General features: G+C 52.2%; 1 protein-coding gene across 1 annotated transcript; it reads left to right on the top strand.

Moving 5' to 3' along the window:
• Positions 1–1,462: 1,462 nt before the first annotated feature.
• Positions 1,463–14,667, top strand: LOC132570308 (atrial natriuretic peptide receptor 2-like). Its single transcript, XM_060236842.1, has 7 exons — positions 1,463–2,197; positions 6,550–6,752; positions 7,800–7,913; positions 9,557–9,692; positions 9,874–9,968; positions 10,239–10,381; positions 14,386–14,667. The coding sequence occupies exons 1-6, from the start codon at positions 1,519–1,521 to the stop codon at positions 10,377–10,379; spliced, it is 1,368 nt and encodes a 455-aa protein (XP_060092825.1). The 5' UTR covers positions 1,463–1,518; the 3' UTR covers positions 10,380–10,381; positions 14,386–14,667.
• The last annotated feature ends 4,978 nt before the right edge of the window (positions 14,668–19,645 follow it).

Below are 19,645 nucleotides of genomic sequence, written 5' to 3'. Positions count from 1 at the left end.
CAGGTGGATCCACTGACAATTATCGACAGCCCATGGGGAGCAGGCCGAGCAGCTCTGGATCCTGCCTCGCTCAGCTGGCCCTGCATCCAGGAGAGCAGGGAGCAGGCGGGAGGGTGGAAAGAGGGGCAGCTACCCCCAAACCCTCTAGGGTTGCCAATCCCCAGGTGGGGGCAGGAGATCTGCCAGTTTGGAGGCCCTCCCTCCACCCGCTTCAGGGTCATCAGAAAGCGGGGGGGGGGGGGGCGGAATGTATGCTGGGCACTCCATTGTTCCCTGTGGAGACTGATTCCCATGGGGGAAAATTGAGAAGAAGAAGAAGATGAAATTGGATTTATATCCCACCCTCCACTCCGAAGAGTCTCAGAGCGGCTCACAATCTTCTTTACCTTCCTCCCCCACAACAGACACCCTGTAAGATGGGTGGGGCTGGAGAGGGCTATAACAGCAGCTGCCCTTTCAAGGACAACCTCTGCCAGAGCTATGGCTGACCCAAGACCATGTCAGCAGGTGCAAGTGGAGGAGTGGGGAATCAAACCCGGTTCTCCCAGATAAGCGTCCGCACACTTAACCACTACACCAAACTGGCTCTCCACACCAAACTGGCTCTCCATGATTTGATCCATGGATATCTGGGGCTCTGGGGAGGCTGTTTTTTTGAGGTTGAGGCACCACGTTTGCAGCATAGCATCCAGTGCCTCTCTCCAAAATACCCACCAAGTTTCAAAACGATTGGCTAAGGGGGTCCAATTCTATGAGCCCCAGAAGAAGGTGCTTCTATCCTTCACTATTTCCAATGGAAGGCATTTAAAAGATGTGCGGTCCCTTTAAATGTGACGGCCAGAACTCCCTTCCGAGTTCAATAATGCTTCTCACACCATTTCTCCTGGCTCCGCCCCCAAAGTCTCCTGGCTCCACCCCCAAAGCCCCCGGATATTTCTTGAATCGGACTTGGCAACCCTAAATCCCGGCCAGACGTCCGAGGGGAGGGCCGCGAAGAGGCGCCTTTCCCAAGGGAGCGCAGCGCCGACGCCCCACAGACGGGCTCTCTCCGGGTTCTGCTGCCGCCCAGAGCTCCTCGCCCGCCCCGTCCATGGCGGCGCCACCGCCGCTCCTGCTGCTGCCAGCCCTGCTGGGGGTGCCCTCCGTCGCCTCCGCCCAGGCCAGCGCCGCCCCGTCGGGGGAGGTGAGGCTGGGGGTGCTGCTGCCCGGGCGCAACCTGCGCTACCCCTGGGCCTGGCCTCGCGTCAAACCCGCCCTGAGCCTGGCCCTGGAGGCCCAGCTGCGTCCCCAAGGCCTCGCCCTCCGCACCGCCTTCGCCTCCACCCAGCACCAGGAAGGCACCTGCGGCTCCAGGAGAGCCGGCGGGAGGGCGCAGAGAGGCGGCCACCCCCTACTTCGCCCCGCCCAGGCGCCCGGAGGGAGGGCCGCCTTTTCCGAGGGAGCCCGGCGGGGCTCCACTTCTGCCGCCCAGAGAACGTAAGAGAAGCCATACACCGAGGCTCCTCGCCCGCCCCATCCATGGCCGCGCCGCCGCTCCTCCTCCTGGGGGCCCTGCTGGGGGTGCCCTTCTCCGAGGCCTCCACCGCCCCGCAGGTGACCGCCAGCGTTGCCCCGACGGAGGCGGTGACTTTGGGGGTGCTGCTGCCGGGGCGCAACCTGCGCTACCCCTGGGCCTGGCCGCGCGTGCAACCCGCCCTGAGCCTGGCCCTGGAGGCCCAGCTGCGCCCCCTAGGCCTCGACGTGCGCACCGCCTTCGCCTCCACCGAGAACCAGGAGGGCCAATGCGACTCCCGAGCGGCCTTCTTCAAGGCCACGGACCTGAAGCGCTCCCAAGCCCCCGACGTGCTGCTGGGGCCGGGCTGCTTCCGCCTACACGTCGTCGTGGAGTCCTTTGCCAAGTTCTCGCAGCTGCCGCTCCTCAGAGCCGGGGTCTACCTGCGGCGCCAAGATTTCAGCGCGTCGGTCTACGCCGGCCCTGCGGGGCCCAACCTCCTCGATTTCCAGGCCCAGCTGCTCCGCCACTTCCACTGGACCTCCCGCGCCCTCCTGCTCGCCAGCCGGCAGGTCGATTACTGGCAGTACCCCGTGTGGGGCTTTGGGAAGCAGCTGGCAGCCACCATCCCCAACATCCGCGCCCGCGCTTACGTGTATCATCAGCCCGACGAGAAGGCGGTCCAGTTCATCCAGGACAACAGAGGTGAGTCCGACCAGACGGGAGCCGGCCTAATCATATCATAGGCCTAATCATATGAAGCTGCCTTCTGCTGCATCAGAGCCTTGGTCCATCAAGGTCAGTCTTGTCTACTCAGACTGGCAGCGGCTCTCCTGGGTCTCAAGCTGAGGTTTTTCACACCTACTTGCCTGGACCCTTTTTAGTTGGGAGATGCCAGGGATTGAACCTGGGACCTTCTGCTTACCAAGCAGATGCTCTACCACTGAGCCACCGTCCCTCCCCTGCTCTCCAGGGTCTCAAACTGAGGTTTTTCACACCTACTTGCCTGGACCCTTTTTAGTTGGGAGATGCTGGGGATTGAACTTGGGTCCTTCTGCTTACCAAGCAGATGCTCTACCACTGAGCCACCGTCCCTCCCCTGCTCTCCAGGGTCTCAAACTGAGGTTTTTCACGCCTTCTTGCCTGGACCCTTTTTAGTTGGAGATGCCGGGGATTGAACCTGGGACCTTCTGCTTCCCAAGCAGATGCTCTACCACTCTCCACCATGCTGATGCGCCAGCCCAGCGAGCTCCTGACTCTGCATGGACTTCTTTTATTCCTAGCCCACTTTTGGAGGAGGGGGGGAATTTCCTTCCCACCAGAAACCACCTTTGGTTTGCAATTGCACCACCTCCTCCTGCAGCCAAGTCCCAGGATCCCAAGCCAAGGGGGGGGGGGGACCTTTTCTTTCCCTTTCCCAGCTGCCGGCGATGGTTCTGCCCAGTGACTCATGACAATTTTGGAGTACTATTTTCTGATTGGAGAAAACCCCTTGGCCAATCCTGGCTCTCACCCTGAGTTCCTCTTCAGTGGGCTCAGCGGAAAGTGCTTTGCAGTCCCACAAGGAGATTTTTCAGGCAGACTGAGATGGGTTTGCCCTCCTGCTGGTGGCGGCGGTGGGATGCTCCGGTGAGCCTCCCTCAGACTCAGCTTCTCTACCCTCCCTCCAACCAATGACGGGCCAAACAGGCTGCTTCTTGGCTTCATGAGGTTTTTCTTGCTCCCCTTGGTGGCTCATGGGTGTTTTTTCAGACTCACAAATAATTATGGGGAAACATTAAAAAAAAACCCCACAATTGCAGGAGCTTCAAGGAACAATTCCTGCCCCCGTCCCTTTTAGGGAACAAGCATTGATTTTTATTTGCTCCATTTATACCAGTGAAGACCCAAAGCACCTGACCTGTTTCTTCTGTCCCCCATTTTAAGTCTCACAACAACCCTGTGAAGTAGGCTAGTCTTGAGTGTGCGACTGGGCCAAGGTCTGTCAGCAAGCTTCTGTGGGGTGTTTTCTTTCAAAAATTGGATTCCCCGAACCTAGTGTACAACTCCCAACTAGTGCGCCACATTGGCATTGACTAAGTAATGGCAAATTCTGGGGTGTTGTGGCCAGCTGAGTTAATCAGAAGCCTCTTTAAAGGGTTGGAAAGGAGGGAAATGAAAGGGGCGGTGGCAGGTTCACGGGAAACTTTCCCTCAATGGAACTGTTGTGGGCATGGGCAGGGGTGGGATTCTAGCAGGAGCCCCTTTGCATATTAGGACACATACCCCTGATGTAGCCAATCCTCCAAGAGCTTACAAAAAAGAGCCTTGTAATCTCTTGTAGGATTGGCTGCCTCAGGGGTGTGTGGCCTAATATGCAAAGAAGCTCCTGCTAGAATTCCACCCCTGGTCGTGGGCGTGATCAATGTGTATGGAATGTAAGCTCACTCATGGGGAGAGGTTAGTTTTAAAAAATGAGGCTCTGCAGCTCAGATCCGTGCTCTAGTGCCCCCGCAGCAACATGAAGGCAGCAATCCTAGGCAGGTCTCCTTGGAAGTAAGTCCCCTTTTGTTCATCCTCATTTGCTAGTTCAGTGGAGGACTTTTCTTGTCCTTGAACTTCCTGTTCAAGCCATATTATATCTGCCGGAAGTTCTGTGTTGCGAGAGCCATTGTGGTGTGGTGAAGAGCGGCAGACTCTAATCTGGAGAGCTGGGTTTGAGTCCCCATCCGTCTTCCACATGGATCCTAGTGTCCAGGATACATGTCGTGGCCATGTCGTGGGAGACCTTGGGCCAATCACAGTTCTCTCGGAAGTCTCTCAGTCCCACCTACCTCTGGGGCACCTGACGGGGAGAGGAAGGGAAGGCGATTGGAAGCTGCATCGAGACTCCTTTGGGTAGAGAAAAGTAAGGCAGAAAAGTCAGTGTTTCTTCTTATCACCAGCAAAGGTGTTTGGCAAGGCCCATGCTTACTTGATTTCATCAGATCTCGGAAGCATTGCAGGATCATCCCAGGTTAGTACTAGGATGGGAGCCCCCTACGGCAGTGCAGGGTTGCTCTGCAGAGGCCGGCGGTGGAGAAGCACCTCTGAACGTTGTTTGCCTTGAAAACCATACAGTTTCACCATAAGTCAGCTGTGATTTTACAGCATTTTCTCCTGCAAGGGTGGTCAATGGACCACGGGACACCACCTTAGATTTTAGAGCTTAGTTTGCTGGAGTCCTATGAAAACTTTTTTGTTTTTTGGTTAAAACGATTTTCTTGGTAACATGTGGTAACAAATCTATTTCTTACATCTTAATAACTTCTTTTATCTACCCCATATATTACTTTCTACCCACCCCTCCCCCCCGTTACTTGACCCCCACCGGTGTTGATTTACTTAAAATGCTAATATTTAAAGGTACACTTAACTATTAAAACAAAAACTTATGTTCTTTTTCTTTCTAAAACTTAATCATTATCAGAAATTGTCTAATGTCCTTTTATTCTCCACTCTTTTTCTACATATCTTCTAAACTTTTCCCACTCCGTCTTAAAAACTTCTAAATCATAGTCTCTTGAGTCCTATGAAAACTCTTGAGGTTCTGCATCTGGGAGCCAAAGTTTGTGTACCATGGCACTGCGGCAAAGTGCTGGATCCACATTGTCTCTGGTGTCACACATATTGTTGATACATGTGCTTTTATGGTGGTTTTTGATGGAATCCACATGAGAACTCCAAGAGGATCCATACTCTTGTTTTCAGATTTTTGCAATGTGGTGGTGCCACGATGCAGTGCATTTTTTTAAATTTCTGGTGTAGTTTGTGGACTTTGATGTGACACGTTGAGTCAGAACTCTTCCTGTAATCCACTTGGAGTCCCAGTGAGAAAGGCAAGCTGTAAGCAGTGTGAATAAAAAAAAATGTTTATTAAAGGTGGGATCTGGTGGAATCCTGTCACAAATTGTAAAGATATACAAGGATCCATACTTGAATGCATTTTTTGCACAAATGTGTGGTTTTTGTGATCCAGTTCATTGACACGGGTGTGATATGTGTTTAGACTTTGGGTTTGGATCACGTCCAGGGAAAAATCTTTTAAGAACACAAAAAAGGGCACCCATTTTTGTACACTGTGGCAGGGCCACGAAATGCTGGATCCGTGATTGTTATGGTTTTGTGGATGGCAAGCTGTGATACGCTAGTAGTATTCTGTTGTTTCAGTAGCCCTGTTCATATCTTTTGAAGAAATGCACATACAACCCACTGTACATCCATTTATCTATTTGTGAGGAAGACCCAATGATGTTGGGGACCAATACTGGATAAATGTGGGGTTTGTAGCACACTTCAGCTGTGCATGTGTTAACTGCAACCAGGGCTGGCTCGCCCACTAGGCGGATGCCTAGGGCGCCAGGAGGTGGGGGGCACCAAATCAGGGATCTATTCCCCTCTCCTGGTGCCCATGGCAAACACCTAGCTTGCCTGCTTCCCCCCCCCCCCGCTGCTGTCCACCCCCTCCCTTCCCTTGTGCTTCCCCCCCTCCCCACACGATCAGAGCATCAGAGTCTGCCCGCCCCCCCTCCTCAGAGCACACCGCCCCTGGGCCTTACTGCCTTCGATGCAGCTGGCCGAGGCATCTACTCCTTTGAAGAGCCCTCCTGGAAGGAGGGGGGAGAAGCCTCCTTCCACGGGCTCTTCAGAGGAATAGATACTGCGCCACCAGCCGCATTGAAGGTGGTAAGGCCCAGGTGTGGAGTGCTCCGATGGGAGGGGAAGGGCGATGGGCGGGGGCAACGGGGAGGCAGCCTGCCTGGGGCCGGCGCCGACTCTAACCTGAGAATTACTCAACACACCTACAAAGTACAGTCAGGTATTCTGTGCATGAGGATTGTAACTGTGTCCACAGTAACTTGTGAACAGGGCTTCTGTCAAAATGGTGTGAATTCGTGAAGATCCATCCCCGGAATGCACCACGGCATGGCCAAAGGATTGGAGGCATGGCTGATGCACACGTTGCCCCTCGCTGCCTGCCGTCTGTTCCTTGCTTGTGTCTGACACACACTCCTCTGGTGGGTCTGGTTTCTCCATAGTGGTCTTCATCCTGGGGCCCCTGAAGATGTTGCAGGAGATCATGCGCCTGGCCCAAGCTCAGAACATGACCAGCGGTGACTACGTCTTCATCTACCTGGACTTTCTGGGGGAAAGCCTGAGCGCCGAGGGGCATCGCGAGGCAGCCAAGCCCTGGCAGAGCAAGGAGTGCCCAGATTTGGGAGACCTCCGAGAGGCCTTCCGGGTAAGTCCGGGACTCTGCTGCAGGGTGGGAAGGAGGGAAGGGGAAGGAAACTAGAGAGCTGAGGATCAGTGCTGGAATCACCCCAAAGGATATTGCCTTCCCCGGGTGTGTTGCAATGCAAGCTTAAGGGCATGGTGGGATTAGGGTAAGCTGCATTTTAATGTGTTGAGCCGTGACTGGCAGGAGATTTGAAGCAAAAATGAATCCTGCAGTGATTCGGAGCAGGTGCAGGGATCTTTCCTCTCAGGAGGGAGTCCCCACAGCCAGACTCTTCACCTTGACACAGAGGGAAGGGGAGTTTGCTTCTGGGCTCCTCCAGGCTGAGCCGCAGCCTGTCTCGTGAAGGAGGAGGACCTGCAGGTGGGGCTCTTGAGGGTCTGCCTTGGCTGGGCACTTGGAAGGGCTGTTGGGAAAGGCCTCCTTCAGCCAGGAAAGAGATGGGGTTTGTTTTTCGCCTTCTCTGCAGTCCCACATTTGGGCTTGCACCAGCCCTGGCCCAGATCAACAACAACAACAAATTTTATTTGTATCCCGCCCTCCCCGCCGGAGCAGGCTCAGGGCGGCTAACAACATGGTTCAGAGTTAAATTATACAAGTAAATAAAACTACATTAAACATTATCAGCATTTAATTAAAATCTAGTTAAGCTTTAAAATTAAATTAATTAATTTTTAAAAGTGCTAGTGCTATGTTTACTACCTGCTACTGTGTGCTACCACTGTGTGCTACATGGAAGGCAACTGAACGCACAACAGTTACGACTTACGGGTAAGCACAACCTTGTTTTTTTACTAGGGTAGAGCCCAGTAGAGCCCCTGGCCTCCATCCTGTGAACAGAGACAAGAGCGTCTGGGTCAGAATCCTTTGGGTCAGAATCCCAGAGGGAGGTGAGAGGGGGACAGGGGAGGCTGGCCCTCCGAGATGCCGAGAGTCTTTCCCATCTTGCAGAAGACCAGCCCTGAAGAATTCTGGCCCTCCTAACCTGCTGGTGTGTCTTCCGAGCTGCCCTGACACTGAGGCTCCCTTGACCTTTTCCTCTAATTGCAGACGGTGCTGATGGTCACCCCCCATGTGCCCCAAACCCCTGAATACCGGCGTTTCCAGAGCCAGCTGATCCAGCGTGCCCAGAGAGACTTTGGTGTGGCTGTGAATGACTCACTGGTAAATCCATACAGGGCTTCTTGCATACTTTCCTCTGTTCTCTGTTGCTATGGGACGGAGCATGAGGCTCTTGGTGAGAGGTGAGATGAGAAAGATCAGCCAGTGTTCTGGGGCCAAGATCACTTTCCACCTTGGCCTTGAGGATCTCCTATTACGGCAAAGAAATGATCCAGGAGATATTCCTCAGGCTTGGGGTTGAGGGAGGCAGGTGTGGCTTGGCTTTGCAGGTGGATCGCTGGGATTGGCTGGATAGATCCAGGTCCCAATTAGCCCCTGATCATGCAGGGAGTTTGCAGTGGCTTCCCTGGTAGTGCTCTATTCTGGGCAACCCTTGTGGCTTGTTTGGTGTAGTGGTTAAGTGTGCAGACTCTTATCTGGGAGAACCGGGTTTGAGTCCCCACTCCTCCACTTGCACCTGCTAGCATAGCCTTGGGTCAGCCGTAGCTCTGGCAGAGGTTGTCTTTGAAAGGGCGGCTGCTGTGAGAGCCCTCTCAGCACCGCCCACCTCACAGGATGTCTGTTGCGGGGGAGGAAGGGAAAGGAGATTGTAGGCCGTTCTGAGATTCTGTCCTTGAAAGGGCAGCTGCATGAGAGCCCTCTCAGCCCCGCCCACCTCACAGGGTGTCTGTTGTGGGGGAGGAAGGGAAAGGAGATTGTAGGCCATTCTGAGACTCTGTCCTTGAAAGGGCAGCTGCAGTGAGAGCCCTCTCAGCCCCGCCCACCTCACAGGGTGTCTGTTGTGGGGGAGGAAGGGAAAGGAGATTGTAGGCCGTTCTGAGACTCTGTCCTTGAAAGGGCAGCTGCTGTGAGAGCCCTCTCAGCCCCACCCACCTCATAGGGTGTCTGTTGTGGGGGAGGAAGGGAAAGGAGATTGTGAGCCGCTCTGAGACTCTTCGGAGTGGAGGGCGGGATATAAATCCAATATCTTCATCTTCTTCTTCCTTGTTGGCTTTCTTGGTTACTGTCCTGATAGCGCTTTCTGTCGTGCTCCTTGTGCTGCGTGTTTCAGTCTTGCGGCTGACCACTCCCCCCTATTTCCTCCTGTTCACTCCCCACACCGCCCCAGTGTTGTACCTCCCTTGTATGCTTCAAGGCTTGCCTCTTGTCCCCCAAGTCTGGACCGATCTTCCCTCCTCGATCTGTCACCCAAGCGGATGTTGTGGTCCAGGAGTCTCCTCCGTGCCATAGTTGGAGGGCGAATCCCAGGCCTTTTATCTGTGGTGGGCTGCCAGAACTAAGCTTGCCTGAGGAACGGTGGTCAGAGAAAAGCAGTCAAGAGTCCTTCAAGACTAATGAATTTTATTGCAGCATAAGCTTTCGAGAAACACAGCTCTCTTCGTTAGATGCATCTGTTAGCCTTAAAGGTGCCACTGGACTCTTTACTATTTTGCAGCAACAGACAAACATGGCTAACACAGAGAAAGAGACACCCCAGTCAAGGATTACCTGCTGGTCTGGCTCCATTCAGGGGCCCACTGGCCCCCAGATGTTTGCGCTAGACCACCATGTGGCACTTCTCGAGGCTCCGCTAGGAGAGCTGTGTCTAGATTGACCCCAGAGATGACCTCCAAGTCCAAGGCAGTGGCTTTCAGTGAGGCTGCAGGGAACAAGATAGTTCAATAATGCTTCTCTCACTCTGGCAGGGGACGCTGGTGGCCGGCTGCTTCCACGACGTGCTGCTGCTGTATCTCGGGGCCCTGAATGAGACGCTGCAGGAAGGCGGAACCAAGCGGAACACCAGCCGCATCCTGGAGAAGATGAGGGGCCTGAAAATCCAGGGTATTGGATGCTGAGGGTTGGAGGACAAGGAGGTTGCAGGGAAATGGGGGTTGGGGGAAGGCACTGAGTGCCCCAGATTGGCTGGATAGAGGCAAACTCAGCCATGGTTCATGAGTGACAACAGATGCCGGGGGCTACCTAAAACTAATGTGCCTCTCCCTCCCTGCCCCCACCCCTCCAGGCGTCACTGGGACGGTGAGCCTCAACAGCAACAATGACCGAGAGACAGATTTCGACCTGCAGGCCATGAGAGATGTGGAGAGCGGAGAATTCCAGGTGTGGATGGGGGAGAGGGGATGTGAGCCATGGTAGGCGAGGGAGGGTCCTCAGGCAGCCCCACTGGGGCTCTGAATGGGCCCGGCTGAGATGCCCCAAATAGGCACTGAAGAGCCCTAAGCGAGAGTGGGGGGACCTGAGGGTGGCGGGAGGTGGAACGCCAGGGCCTCCAGGCCTTTCCATTGGGAGGGGGTTCTGGGAAGTTGGAACAGACATGGAGGAAGGTGCTTCCTGGGTCTGTGATCTGAATCCAGCCCCTCCTTCCCACAGGTGGTGGCTCATTACGTGGGAGCAGACAAGCAGATCGAGTGGCTGGGGCCCATCCACTGGAAGAAGGGGAGCCCTCCTCTCGACAACCCGCCCGGTGTCTTCGACATGGATGACCCCTCCTGTGGTAAAGGTGGGGGGTAAAGGTGAGTGTTTCCAGGGGTCAAAGGGCTTGATCTCACTGGCCTGCCTCAGGAGCCATTCCAAAGTCCTTTCACTCCCTCTGCACCCTCCGGTGTTGATAAATCTGCCAGGCAGGACAAGCCTAAGTAGGAATGTTTAGACGCCCGCCATTTTGCCTCACATTCTGCTCTCTGGTTGGGGGACAGCTCATTCTCCACCAAGCAGATTTGATGTTCGCAGTTCATTGACATCTTTTCGTTGGGTGTGTTTGTGCATACCCCTACAGTACAGTTGGCATTCTTCCACATCTGTGTGTTCTCACACATCCGAATGGGAGTCCTGGTTTTTTTCCTCCTCTCACGTAGACCTGCCATCACTGCTCACTGCAAGGCAACCAATCCTAAAAACAGACAGCAAGCAAATTGATCAGTCCAACAGCCATCATTAATTGTGTTTCAGGGGGGGAAAAGTCTTACCATTTGAAGCTCATTTTGTTGCTATCACTGAGGGTTTTCACAAATGTGCGTTTTTGCTCAGCCTTATGGGATTTTGGTCCTCCTTCCATGTCACTTAATCATCTGGAGGAGCCTCAGTTTCACCTGCAGCACAGATGCAAAAGCAGCTGGAAAGAGAGAAGGAAATGAAATCAAAGTGCCACAACTTGTTCCCTTTTCTCCATCCCCATCTATGAGTCGCTTTTGGGTGGTTTCTGAATGAGTGCTTTCCTCCACTTAGCCAGTTGGACACCTTTGTCTTCAGAGCAAATCCGCAAGTGAAGATAATTTCGTCCACATTAGGTAATTTCGTCCACATTGAGAGAGGCATTCCTTATGCCACCCCCAGGGTACCTTTCCACCCACACTCCGCAGCTTGAACTGGTGGTTCCATCTGAGAAGTCGGTCACCTCTATGTAGAGATGTTCAAACGCTCACCAATTCATCTCATGATCAACTTGCTGATTGGAGTAGAGCAGGGGTGGCCAACGGTAGCTCTCCAGATGTTTGCCTACAACTCCCATCAGTCCCAGCCATTGGCCATGCTGGCTGGGGCTGATGAGAGTTGTAGGCAAAAAACATCTGGAGAGCTACCGTTGGCCACCCCTGGAGTAGAGAATGAATTAATTGCCAGTTTGGCCATTACGGAGAATCTCGAGGCTCTTCACCAGGTGTAAAGTTTTTGCATATTCAAACAGTGTAACACAGTTGGTGTTATTTCACACTTCCCATCTTGTTAGTTTTTCAAGGTTGAGCCAAAATTACCCGCCCAGTAACGATAAAGATAAATGATAAAGAACCTGGGCAGTATAATAAAAAAATAAAAAGATCAGCCTGCCAACAAAAGCCCGTATAGTCAAAGCGATGATATTCCCAGTAGTAATGTATGGCTGTGAGAGCTGGACCATAAGGAAGGCCGAGCGCAGAAGAATAGATGCTTTCGAGCTGTGGTGCTGGAGAAGACTCTTGAGAGTCCCTTGGACTGCAAGAAGATCAAATCAGTCAGTCCTACAGGAAATCAACCCAGACTGTTTCCTGGAAAGTTAGATGCTGAAGCTGAAGCTCAAATATTTTGGCCACCAAATGAGAAGGGAGCATTCACAGGAGAAGACCCTGATGCTGGGAAAGACAGAAGGCAAAAGAAGAAGGGGATGGCAAAAGATGAGATGGCTGGACAGCGTTACTGATGTAACAAACACGAATTTGAGCAGACTTCGGAGGATGGTGGAAGACAGGAGGGCCTGGCGTGACTTTGTCCATGGGGTCGCAAAGAGTCGGACTCGACCATGCGACTGAACAACAACAACAATAAAGATATTAGCTGAGCTGTTAATTTTGGCTAGGAGTGATCTGGCCATGAGCTGAGTAAAACAGATGGTGGTGTATTTGGGATTTTATGGCCCTGTGGCGCATAGTGGTAAAGCTGCAGTGCTGCAGTCGGAGCCCTCTGCTCAGGACCTGAGTTTTATCCCAGCGGAAGCTGGCTCAGGTAGCCGGCTCCAGGTTGACTCAGCCTTCCATCCTTCCAAGGTTGGTCAAATGAGGACCCAGCTTGCTGGGGGGAAAGTGTAGATGACTGAGGAAGGCAATGGCAAACCACCCTGTAAAAAGTTTGTCGTGAAAACGTGAAAGCAACATCACCCCAGAGTCGAAAACAACTGGTGCTCGCACAGGGGACTACCTTTACCTTTACCTATCACTGATAGTTGATGTTATATTTTCCCAGTAATGAATTTTAGGGCATTCCCACCAGCAGTGTAAAAAGGTTCCTGGTTTGCCACAACCTTTCCAGCAGTTAGGGTCAGGTGGGAGCTGCCAATCTGGAGGACATTTTCTAGTTTTGCAATTTGGTTTTAATTGATTTAGAATCATGCTTTTCTATTGGGCCTCACTGTTATCTGTAGTTGGTTGAGACCATTGTTTGTGTATGTAATTTACAATTATCTTTAGGTGAGTTGCTAGTATGGTAGGAAAAATGTTTTAAAGTTGTGAATGAGTATTGATATGGGTCGATACGAGGCTGGGTTCAATTTGTCTTTACCATTTTTATGTATAACAATTATTTTAGATTCTTTCCACGATGGAGGAAGCGTACCCAGGGGTCGTTTTGTAGAAAAATAGGTGGTGGAGCTCATCCAGGGATTGTTATGCAGCTGCACCTACTAGTCAATGGGCAAGGAGGTGGAACTCTCAGAAAGGTTCAGGAGCTGTGCTCCTGCGAGCTCCCACTGAATCCGAGGCCTGAGCGTACCCTTTGTCAGCACATAATCACAAGTTTTTAGCAAGGCTTCTGTTAAAGTCATTTTGAGTTTTTTGAAAGAATTCCATTGGTAGTCCATTTTTACCTGCAGCCTGATTTCTTTTCTTTTTTTGCCAGAGAAATATGAGTTGGCAGGTTCCATTGTGAACCTCAAGGGGGGGGGGGTTGTGTTGAGCCCCCCTCCCCTTGGGGTTGTATTTGCAGACCCTCTCAGGACAAGACGTCTATGGTTGAGGCTGGCCTGGCACTCGCGCTCACTTACTGTGGCTCTGTTTCACTGTCTTGCAGGTGGAGATGCGACATAGAGGCTTGTGGATATGGCAAGCCCCCCTTCCCCCCCATGCACTCTACTCAGTCTGCTGTTCCAGCCCTCCTCTTGAAATTTGTGTTAGTTACATCAGTAACGCTGTCCAGCCATCTCTTCTTTTCCCATCCCCTTTTTCTTTTGCCTTCTGTCTTTCCCAGCATCAGGATCTTCTCCAGTGAGTGCTCCCTTCTCTTGGTGGCCAAAGTATTTGAGCTTCAGCTTCAGCATCTGACCTTCCAGGGAACAGTCTGGGTTGATTTCCCTTAGGACTGACTGATTAGATCTCCTTGTAGTCCAAGGGACTCTCAAGAGTCTTCTCCAACACCACAGCTCGAAAGCATCAATTCTTCTGCGCTCAGCCGTCCTTATGGTGTCTTCACGGACACCGCCTTGCAAGCAGCCAGCTACACTCCCCCCCTTCCCCACCACAACATAACTTGGCCCTTAGGGAGCCAACTAGTCACACCAAAGTTACGCAGCTGCTGGCCACTGGAACATAGGCACAGCTCAGGATTGCTCTGCCTATTGCATATATGGAATTCTTGGATTTTAGCAGTTTTAACGATTTAGAGGTTGTGGTGACATAGTTTTGCCCAGGGCTTTCTTTATAGAAAAAGCCCAGCAGGAACTCATTTGCATATCAGGCCACACCCCCTGACATCACCATTGTTTCACAAGGGGCTTTTTGTAGAAAAAGCTCAGCAGGACCTCATTTGCATATTAGGCCACACCCCCTGGCACCAAGCCAATCGGAACTGCATTCCTGTGTGTTCCTGCTCAAACCCCCCCCCCCTGGTTTTGCCTTCGAAATAAGAGCTTCTTTTGTATTGAGGTTGTTTCCATTAGTTGTACTTTTTTTCTTTCTTTAGCTTTCTTTTTGTTTTTCCCCTCCATGTTTCATATTTTTTCCCCAATAAAGAGATTTTGGACTGCAGATCTGAAATTTTTTGTCTTTCTTTTTTGCAGGCTGATGCTATTGAGATAAGCTTACCCCTAAGAACCGAATGAATCCTTGTGAAGCATCACAATTTAAATTGAAACCCAGATATTCTTGAATGCTGTTGTTTATGTCTTCACAAATATTTTCCTTTGAAAATAAAAATTTAATTGATGTCCAAGGGGGTCCTTTGCCCTCTGAAGTCTGAGAAAGTAGACTACATGTTACGCACGAATGATCAGAGATTGTTTTGGATCCTGTGTCAGATGTTACTGTACTGCGTAATACAGATTTTGTTGTCCAAAAGGAAATCTGTTCGTGTATAAATGTCATGTAGTGGTGAATAATAGGTAAATTCTTTGGCCCCTGGGTTTTGGGTATGCCACACGTCTCCCAGATTAAAGCGGTCTGAAATTTTGCTGAGTTCAGTAAGGGTCTGCTTTCCTTGTTTTTGTAATTCCTGTTCTCTAGGTTTTGTCAATATTTGGATCCAAAATGTAGTTCAGGTCACAACCTATCACAGTCTCTCCATCATGGAACTCATATAATTGATACAGAATATCTTTTTAAAAGCCCAGTTGTCCAGAGTTGGCAGCATTTAAGGATGCTATGGGAAAAGGTTTCCTATGGAGTTCTTCCTTAATAAGTATAAATCTACCTGAAACCCTTTTGGTCTCTCCATCCTCTTCTGTCTGGTGTGTCTCTTCATATCGCTTTCAAATCCACATCCCGATTTCTGTGTTGTTGAAAGTATTAGTGGGCTGCAGACCTCTGGCGCCCTCTGCCTTTGGAAAAGGGAATCTTCTGCCAGGTTCATCAGACTGTAGTTGCACAGTACCCATCAGGTGACTTCTGTGAAGAGAGCCAGCTAGGTGGAATTCCTGTCACAGTATGGTACAGTCCCTATGGAAAGCTGCCATGATTAAATCAATAGCCTAGTTTATCTGTTAACCACTCATTCAACAACAAAAGTTGAACTTTGATTGATTTCCAAGCTTCCCAAAAACATTCCTTGTTGGGGTGGGGTGGGAGGAAAAGGAAAGGAAAGGTCCCCTGTGCAACCACCAGCCGTTTCCGACTCTGGGGTGACGTTGCTTTCACAACGTTTTCACGGGAGACTTTTTACGGGGTGGCTTGCCATTGCCTTCCCCAGTCATCTACGCTTTCCCCCCAGCAAGCTGGGTCCTCATTTGACCGACCTCGGAAGGATGGAAGGCTGAGTCAACCTGGGGCCGGCGACCTGAATCCAGCTTCCGCCGTAATCGAACTCAGGTCGTGAGCAGAGAGCTCAGACCACAGTACTGCAGTACTGCCGCTTTACCACTCTGCACCACGGAGTAGTCTTTTAATTTGTCAAAGCAAAATCAGTAAAATCCAGCAATTTAAAGACTGAAAGATGGGCAGCAACTAGGTTTGCGAGGATTGCCACGGCCACCAGCAGGGAATGGGGAGGACACCAACGCCCTGGGGTGCCCTAGGCAGAGTTGCTGCCTGGAGCCCCCCCAAAGCACCCCCCACGGCTCTGCGCCCCCCTCCCCATGTGGTGTCCCACCCGCTGCCCCTCTTGCCTGCCTGCGCCTGCTCCCTTCCCTTCCCCCTGGGGCTTGCCAGCTAAAAGTAAGCTTAGCCAGCGAGCAGCTCGCACCTGCGCGTTTTGTAGAGACAAAACCGGCCCCTGGTGCCAAAAAGCTTGGGGACCACTGCCGTAGGCTCAACCAAGACTCAACATGAGAGGGATTGACTCAACCGAGGAAACCAAGGCTCAACCAAGACCCAACATGAGAGGGGTTGACTCAGCTGAGGAAGCCAAGGCTCAACCAAGACCCAACATGAAAGGGGTTGACTCAACTGAGGAAGCCAAGGCTCAACCAAGACCCAACATGAGAGGGATTGACTCAACCGAGGAAACCAAGGCTCAACCAAGACCCAACTGAGAGGGGTTGACTCAACTGAGGAAACCAAGGCTCAACCAAGACTCAACTTGAGAGGGATTGACTCAACCGAGGAAACCAAGGTTCAACCAAGACCCAACATGAGAGGGGTTGACTCAACTGAGCAAACCAAGGCTCAACCAAGACTCAACTTGAGAGGGATTGACTCAACCGAGGAAACCAAGGCTCAACCAAGACCCAACATGAGAGGGGTTGACTCAACTGAGGAAGCCAAGGCTCAACCAAGACCCAACATGAAAGGGGTTGACTCAACTGAGGAAGCCAAGGCTCAACCAAGACCCAACATGAGAGAGGTTGACTCAACTGAGCAAACCAAGGCTCAACCAAGACTCAACTTGAGAGGGATTGACTCAACCGAGGAAACCAAGGCTCAACCAAGACCCAACATGAGAGGGGTTGACTCAACTGAGGAAGCCAAGGCTCAACCAAGACCCAACATGAGAAAGCACTCATTCAGAAACCACCCAAAAGCGACTCATAGATGGGGATGGAGAAAAGGGAACAAGTTGAGTCAATCCCTCTCATGAGAGGGATTTTCCTGTTGCCTTCAACTTTCCCCAGTATTCTTGTCTCTTCCAGTGTCAAAGTGTTATAATTTCAGATTAGTCACTTTAGCTTCTAATGGAGGGGTGGCCAAACTTGCTTAATGTAAGAGCCACTTGAATAAACATTAGATGTTTGAGAGCCACAAGCCATAAAAATCAGATGTATGAGAGATACAGGAAGGAAGACAGATGGGGAGGTGAAGGTGGAAAGAAAGCAACTTTAACTTTAAATTCTAAACTGCTGGCTGGCTTGGCATGGCGAAATGATTTAAAGAGAAAAATACCTCCTCTAAACCAGCTTGACAGTGGGAGGGGGGCTTTAAGAGCCTCACAATATGAGCCGCATGTGGATCCCGAGCCACAGTTTAGCCACCCCTGTTCTAGGGAGAGCTCAGGCGGCACCAGAGATCTATACAGGTGCTTTACAATATTGGCTGTTTTACTTTCAATCCCTTTCCAAATAATCCCTCCCTAACACAGAGGTTGTCTTTCTCACTGCTGCAGCACTCTGCGCCGACAGTTTTCATCAAGCTGTCTACTATGACCCCAAGATCTTGAACAATCCGTCTCTGCAGGTTCAGACCCCATTAGCCTGTACTTGAACTTGGAATTTTTGTCCCATGTGCATCACTTTGCACTTACCAACCTTGAACTTTGTTTTCCGCATTGTCACCCACTCACCCAGTTTGTGTGGGGGGGGGGTCCCCTGGGATGATCCAGGCTTTTGAGGGTTTCTAATCAGATTCAGATTTTATGCCCTTGAACCTCTTCATTAATTCCTGCTGTGTACCCCACTACAGTGGAGAGGCATAAACCTGGCTTGGTTTCTGTCCCTCTGTGCCATTGGTTTCAGATCCCCCTCCCAAACTCATCAGAGTAGGGGTTTTTTTGGGAGGTGGGGTGGGGTTAGAGATCCCATCTCCAGACATGGTTGCAGTAGGTCAGGGGTCCCCAGTTAGCAACCGGGCCGTGAGTTATATAATTATTTCATTCTATATTACAATGTAATAATAATAATACAACGGCAATGGATTTATATCCTGCCCTCCACTCCAAATTTCAGAGTCTCACAGCGGCTCACAATCTCCTTTCCCTTCCTCCCTCACAACAGACACCCTGTGAGGTGGGTGGGGCTGAGAGAGCTCTCCCAGAAGCTGCCCTTTCAAGGACAACTCTGAGAGAAGCTATGGCTGACTCAAAGCCATTCCAGCAGCTGCAAACCCGGTTCTCCCAGATAAGAGTCTGCACACTAAACCACCGCACCACACGCTTTAGAAATAAAGTGCACAATTGTATCATCCCAAAACCATCACCCCCACCCACCCTGGTCAGTGGAAAAATTGTCTTCCACAAAACCGGTCCCTGGTGCCAAAAAGGTTGGGGACCACTGCCGTAGGTGATCTGAGAATAAATGGGAGGGGGGCTCCTGTGTCTTTCCTAACATGGGGTGTGGCCATCTGGAGCTTGGCATGGTGGTTCCAAGGATGGTGGTTTGGGGATGTTTCTTTGCAACACTTGCTGGAATTCAAGCAGCTCCACGGTCAATACTCAATAGGATTGCCAGGTCCAATTCAAGAAATATCTGGGGACTTTGGGGGTGGAGCCAGGAGACTTTGGGGGTGGAGTCAGGAGCAAGGTTGCGACAGGCACAACTGGACTGCAAAGGGAGTTCTGGCCATCGCATTTTAAAGGGACCGCACACCTTTTAAATGCCTTCCCTCCATTGGAAATAATGGATAGGGGCACCTTCTTTGGGGGCTCATAGAACTGGACCCCCTGGTCCAATCTTTTTGAAACTCGGACGGTGCTTTGAGGAGAGATACCGGATGCTGTGAAGAAAATTTGGCGCCTCTACCTCAGAAAACAGCCCCTCCCCAGAGCCCCAGATACCCGCAGATCAATTCTCCATTATACCCTAGGCCTATGGGAATCGTTCTCCATAGGATATTACTGAATGCCCAGCAGAGAGTTCGCCCCACCCCTTTCTGATGACCCTGAAAGGAGGGGGAAGGAGAGATTGGCAACCCTAATCCTCAGCAGCCCAGGGGGAGCAGGGGGGTCTCAGCAGGACGACCACTCCTCGGTCTTCAGTTCCGGCTCCTGCCTGGCTCAGGCAGCCCTGCGTTCAGGAGAGCTGCAGGGAGCAGAGGCCCCCCCCCCCAATTGGCCGCGGCTCGGCCCAGGCGTCTGGACCGGAAGGAGGTGCCGAGATGAGAGCCTATTCCGAAGGAGCGCAGCGCGGTCGCCCCGCAGACGGGCTGTTCTGCGCCCGAGCTCCTCATCCGTCCCGTCCATGGCTGCGCCGCCGCTCCACGGGGCCCTGCTGCTGCCCGAGCGCAACCTGGGCTACCTTTGGGCCTGGCCGCGCGTGGCCCCCGCCTTGAGCCTGGCCCTGGAGGCCCAGCTGCGCCCCCAAGGCCTCGACGTGCGCACCGCCTTGGCCTCCACCGAGAACGGCGCCTGCCACTATACCCTGGCCCCGTCCAAGGCCACGGCTCTCAGGAACTCCCACTGCTGGGCCTGGGCTGCTCCTACGCCAGTTCCCGAGTGGCGCCCTCTGCCCGCCACTGGCCACTGCCGCTCCTTCGAGCCGCCCTCGACCGGAGGGACTGAGCGTCCAGCGCCACGACGGTCTACGTCGACTCGGCGGGGCCCTCCCTCGACGCCTTCCTGGCCCAGCTGCGCCGGCGCTTCGACGGCACCTCCCGCCCCCTCCTCGTGGTCAGTCCCGGGATCGATTTGTGGGAATACGAATTCCCTTTGTTGGACTTCCGGAACCCCAAGGCCCGCGC

Source organism: Heteronotia binoei, chromosome 4 (genome assembly GCF_032191835.1).
Source record: "Heteronotia binoei isolate CCM8104 ecotype False Entrance Well chromosome 4, APGP_CSIRO_Hbin_v1, whole genome shotgun sequence".
NCBI classification, from domain to species: domain Eukaryota; kingdom Metazoa; phylum Chordata; class Lepidosauria; order Squamata; family Gekkonidae; genus Heteronotia; species Heteronotia binoei.
Note: the sequence above shows the minus strand (reverse complement) of the source record. Positions and strands in the feature narration are given on the sequence as shown.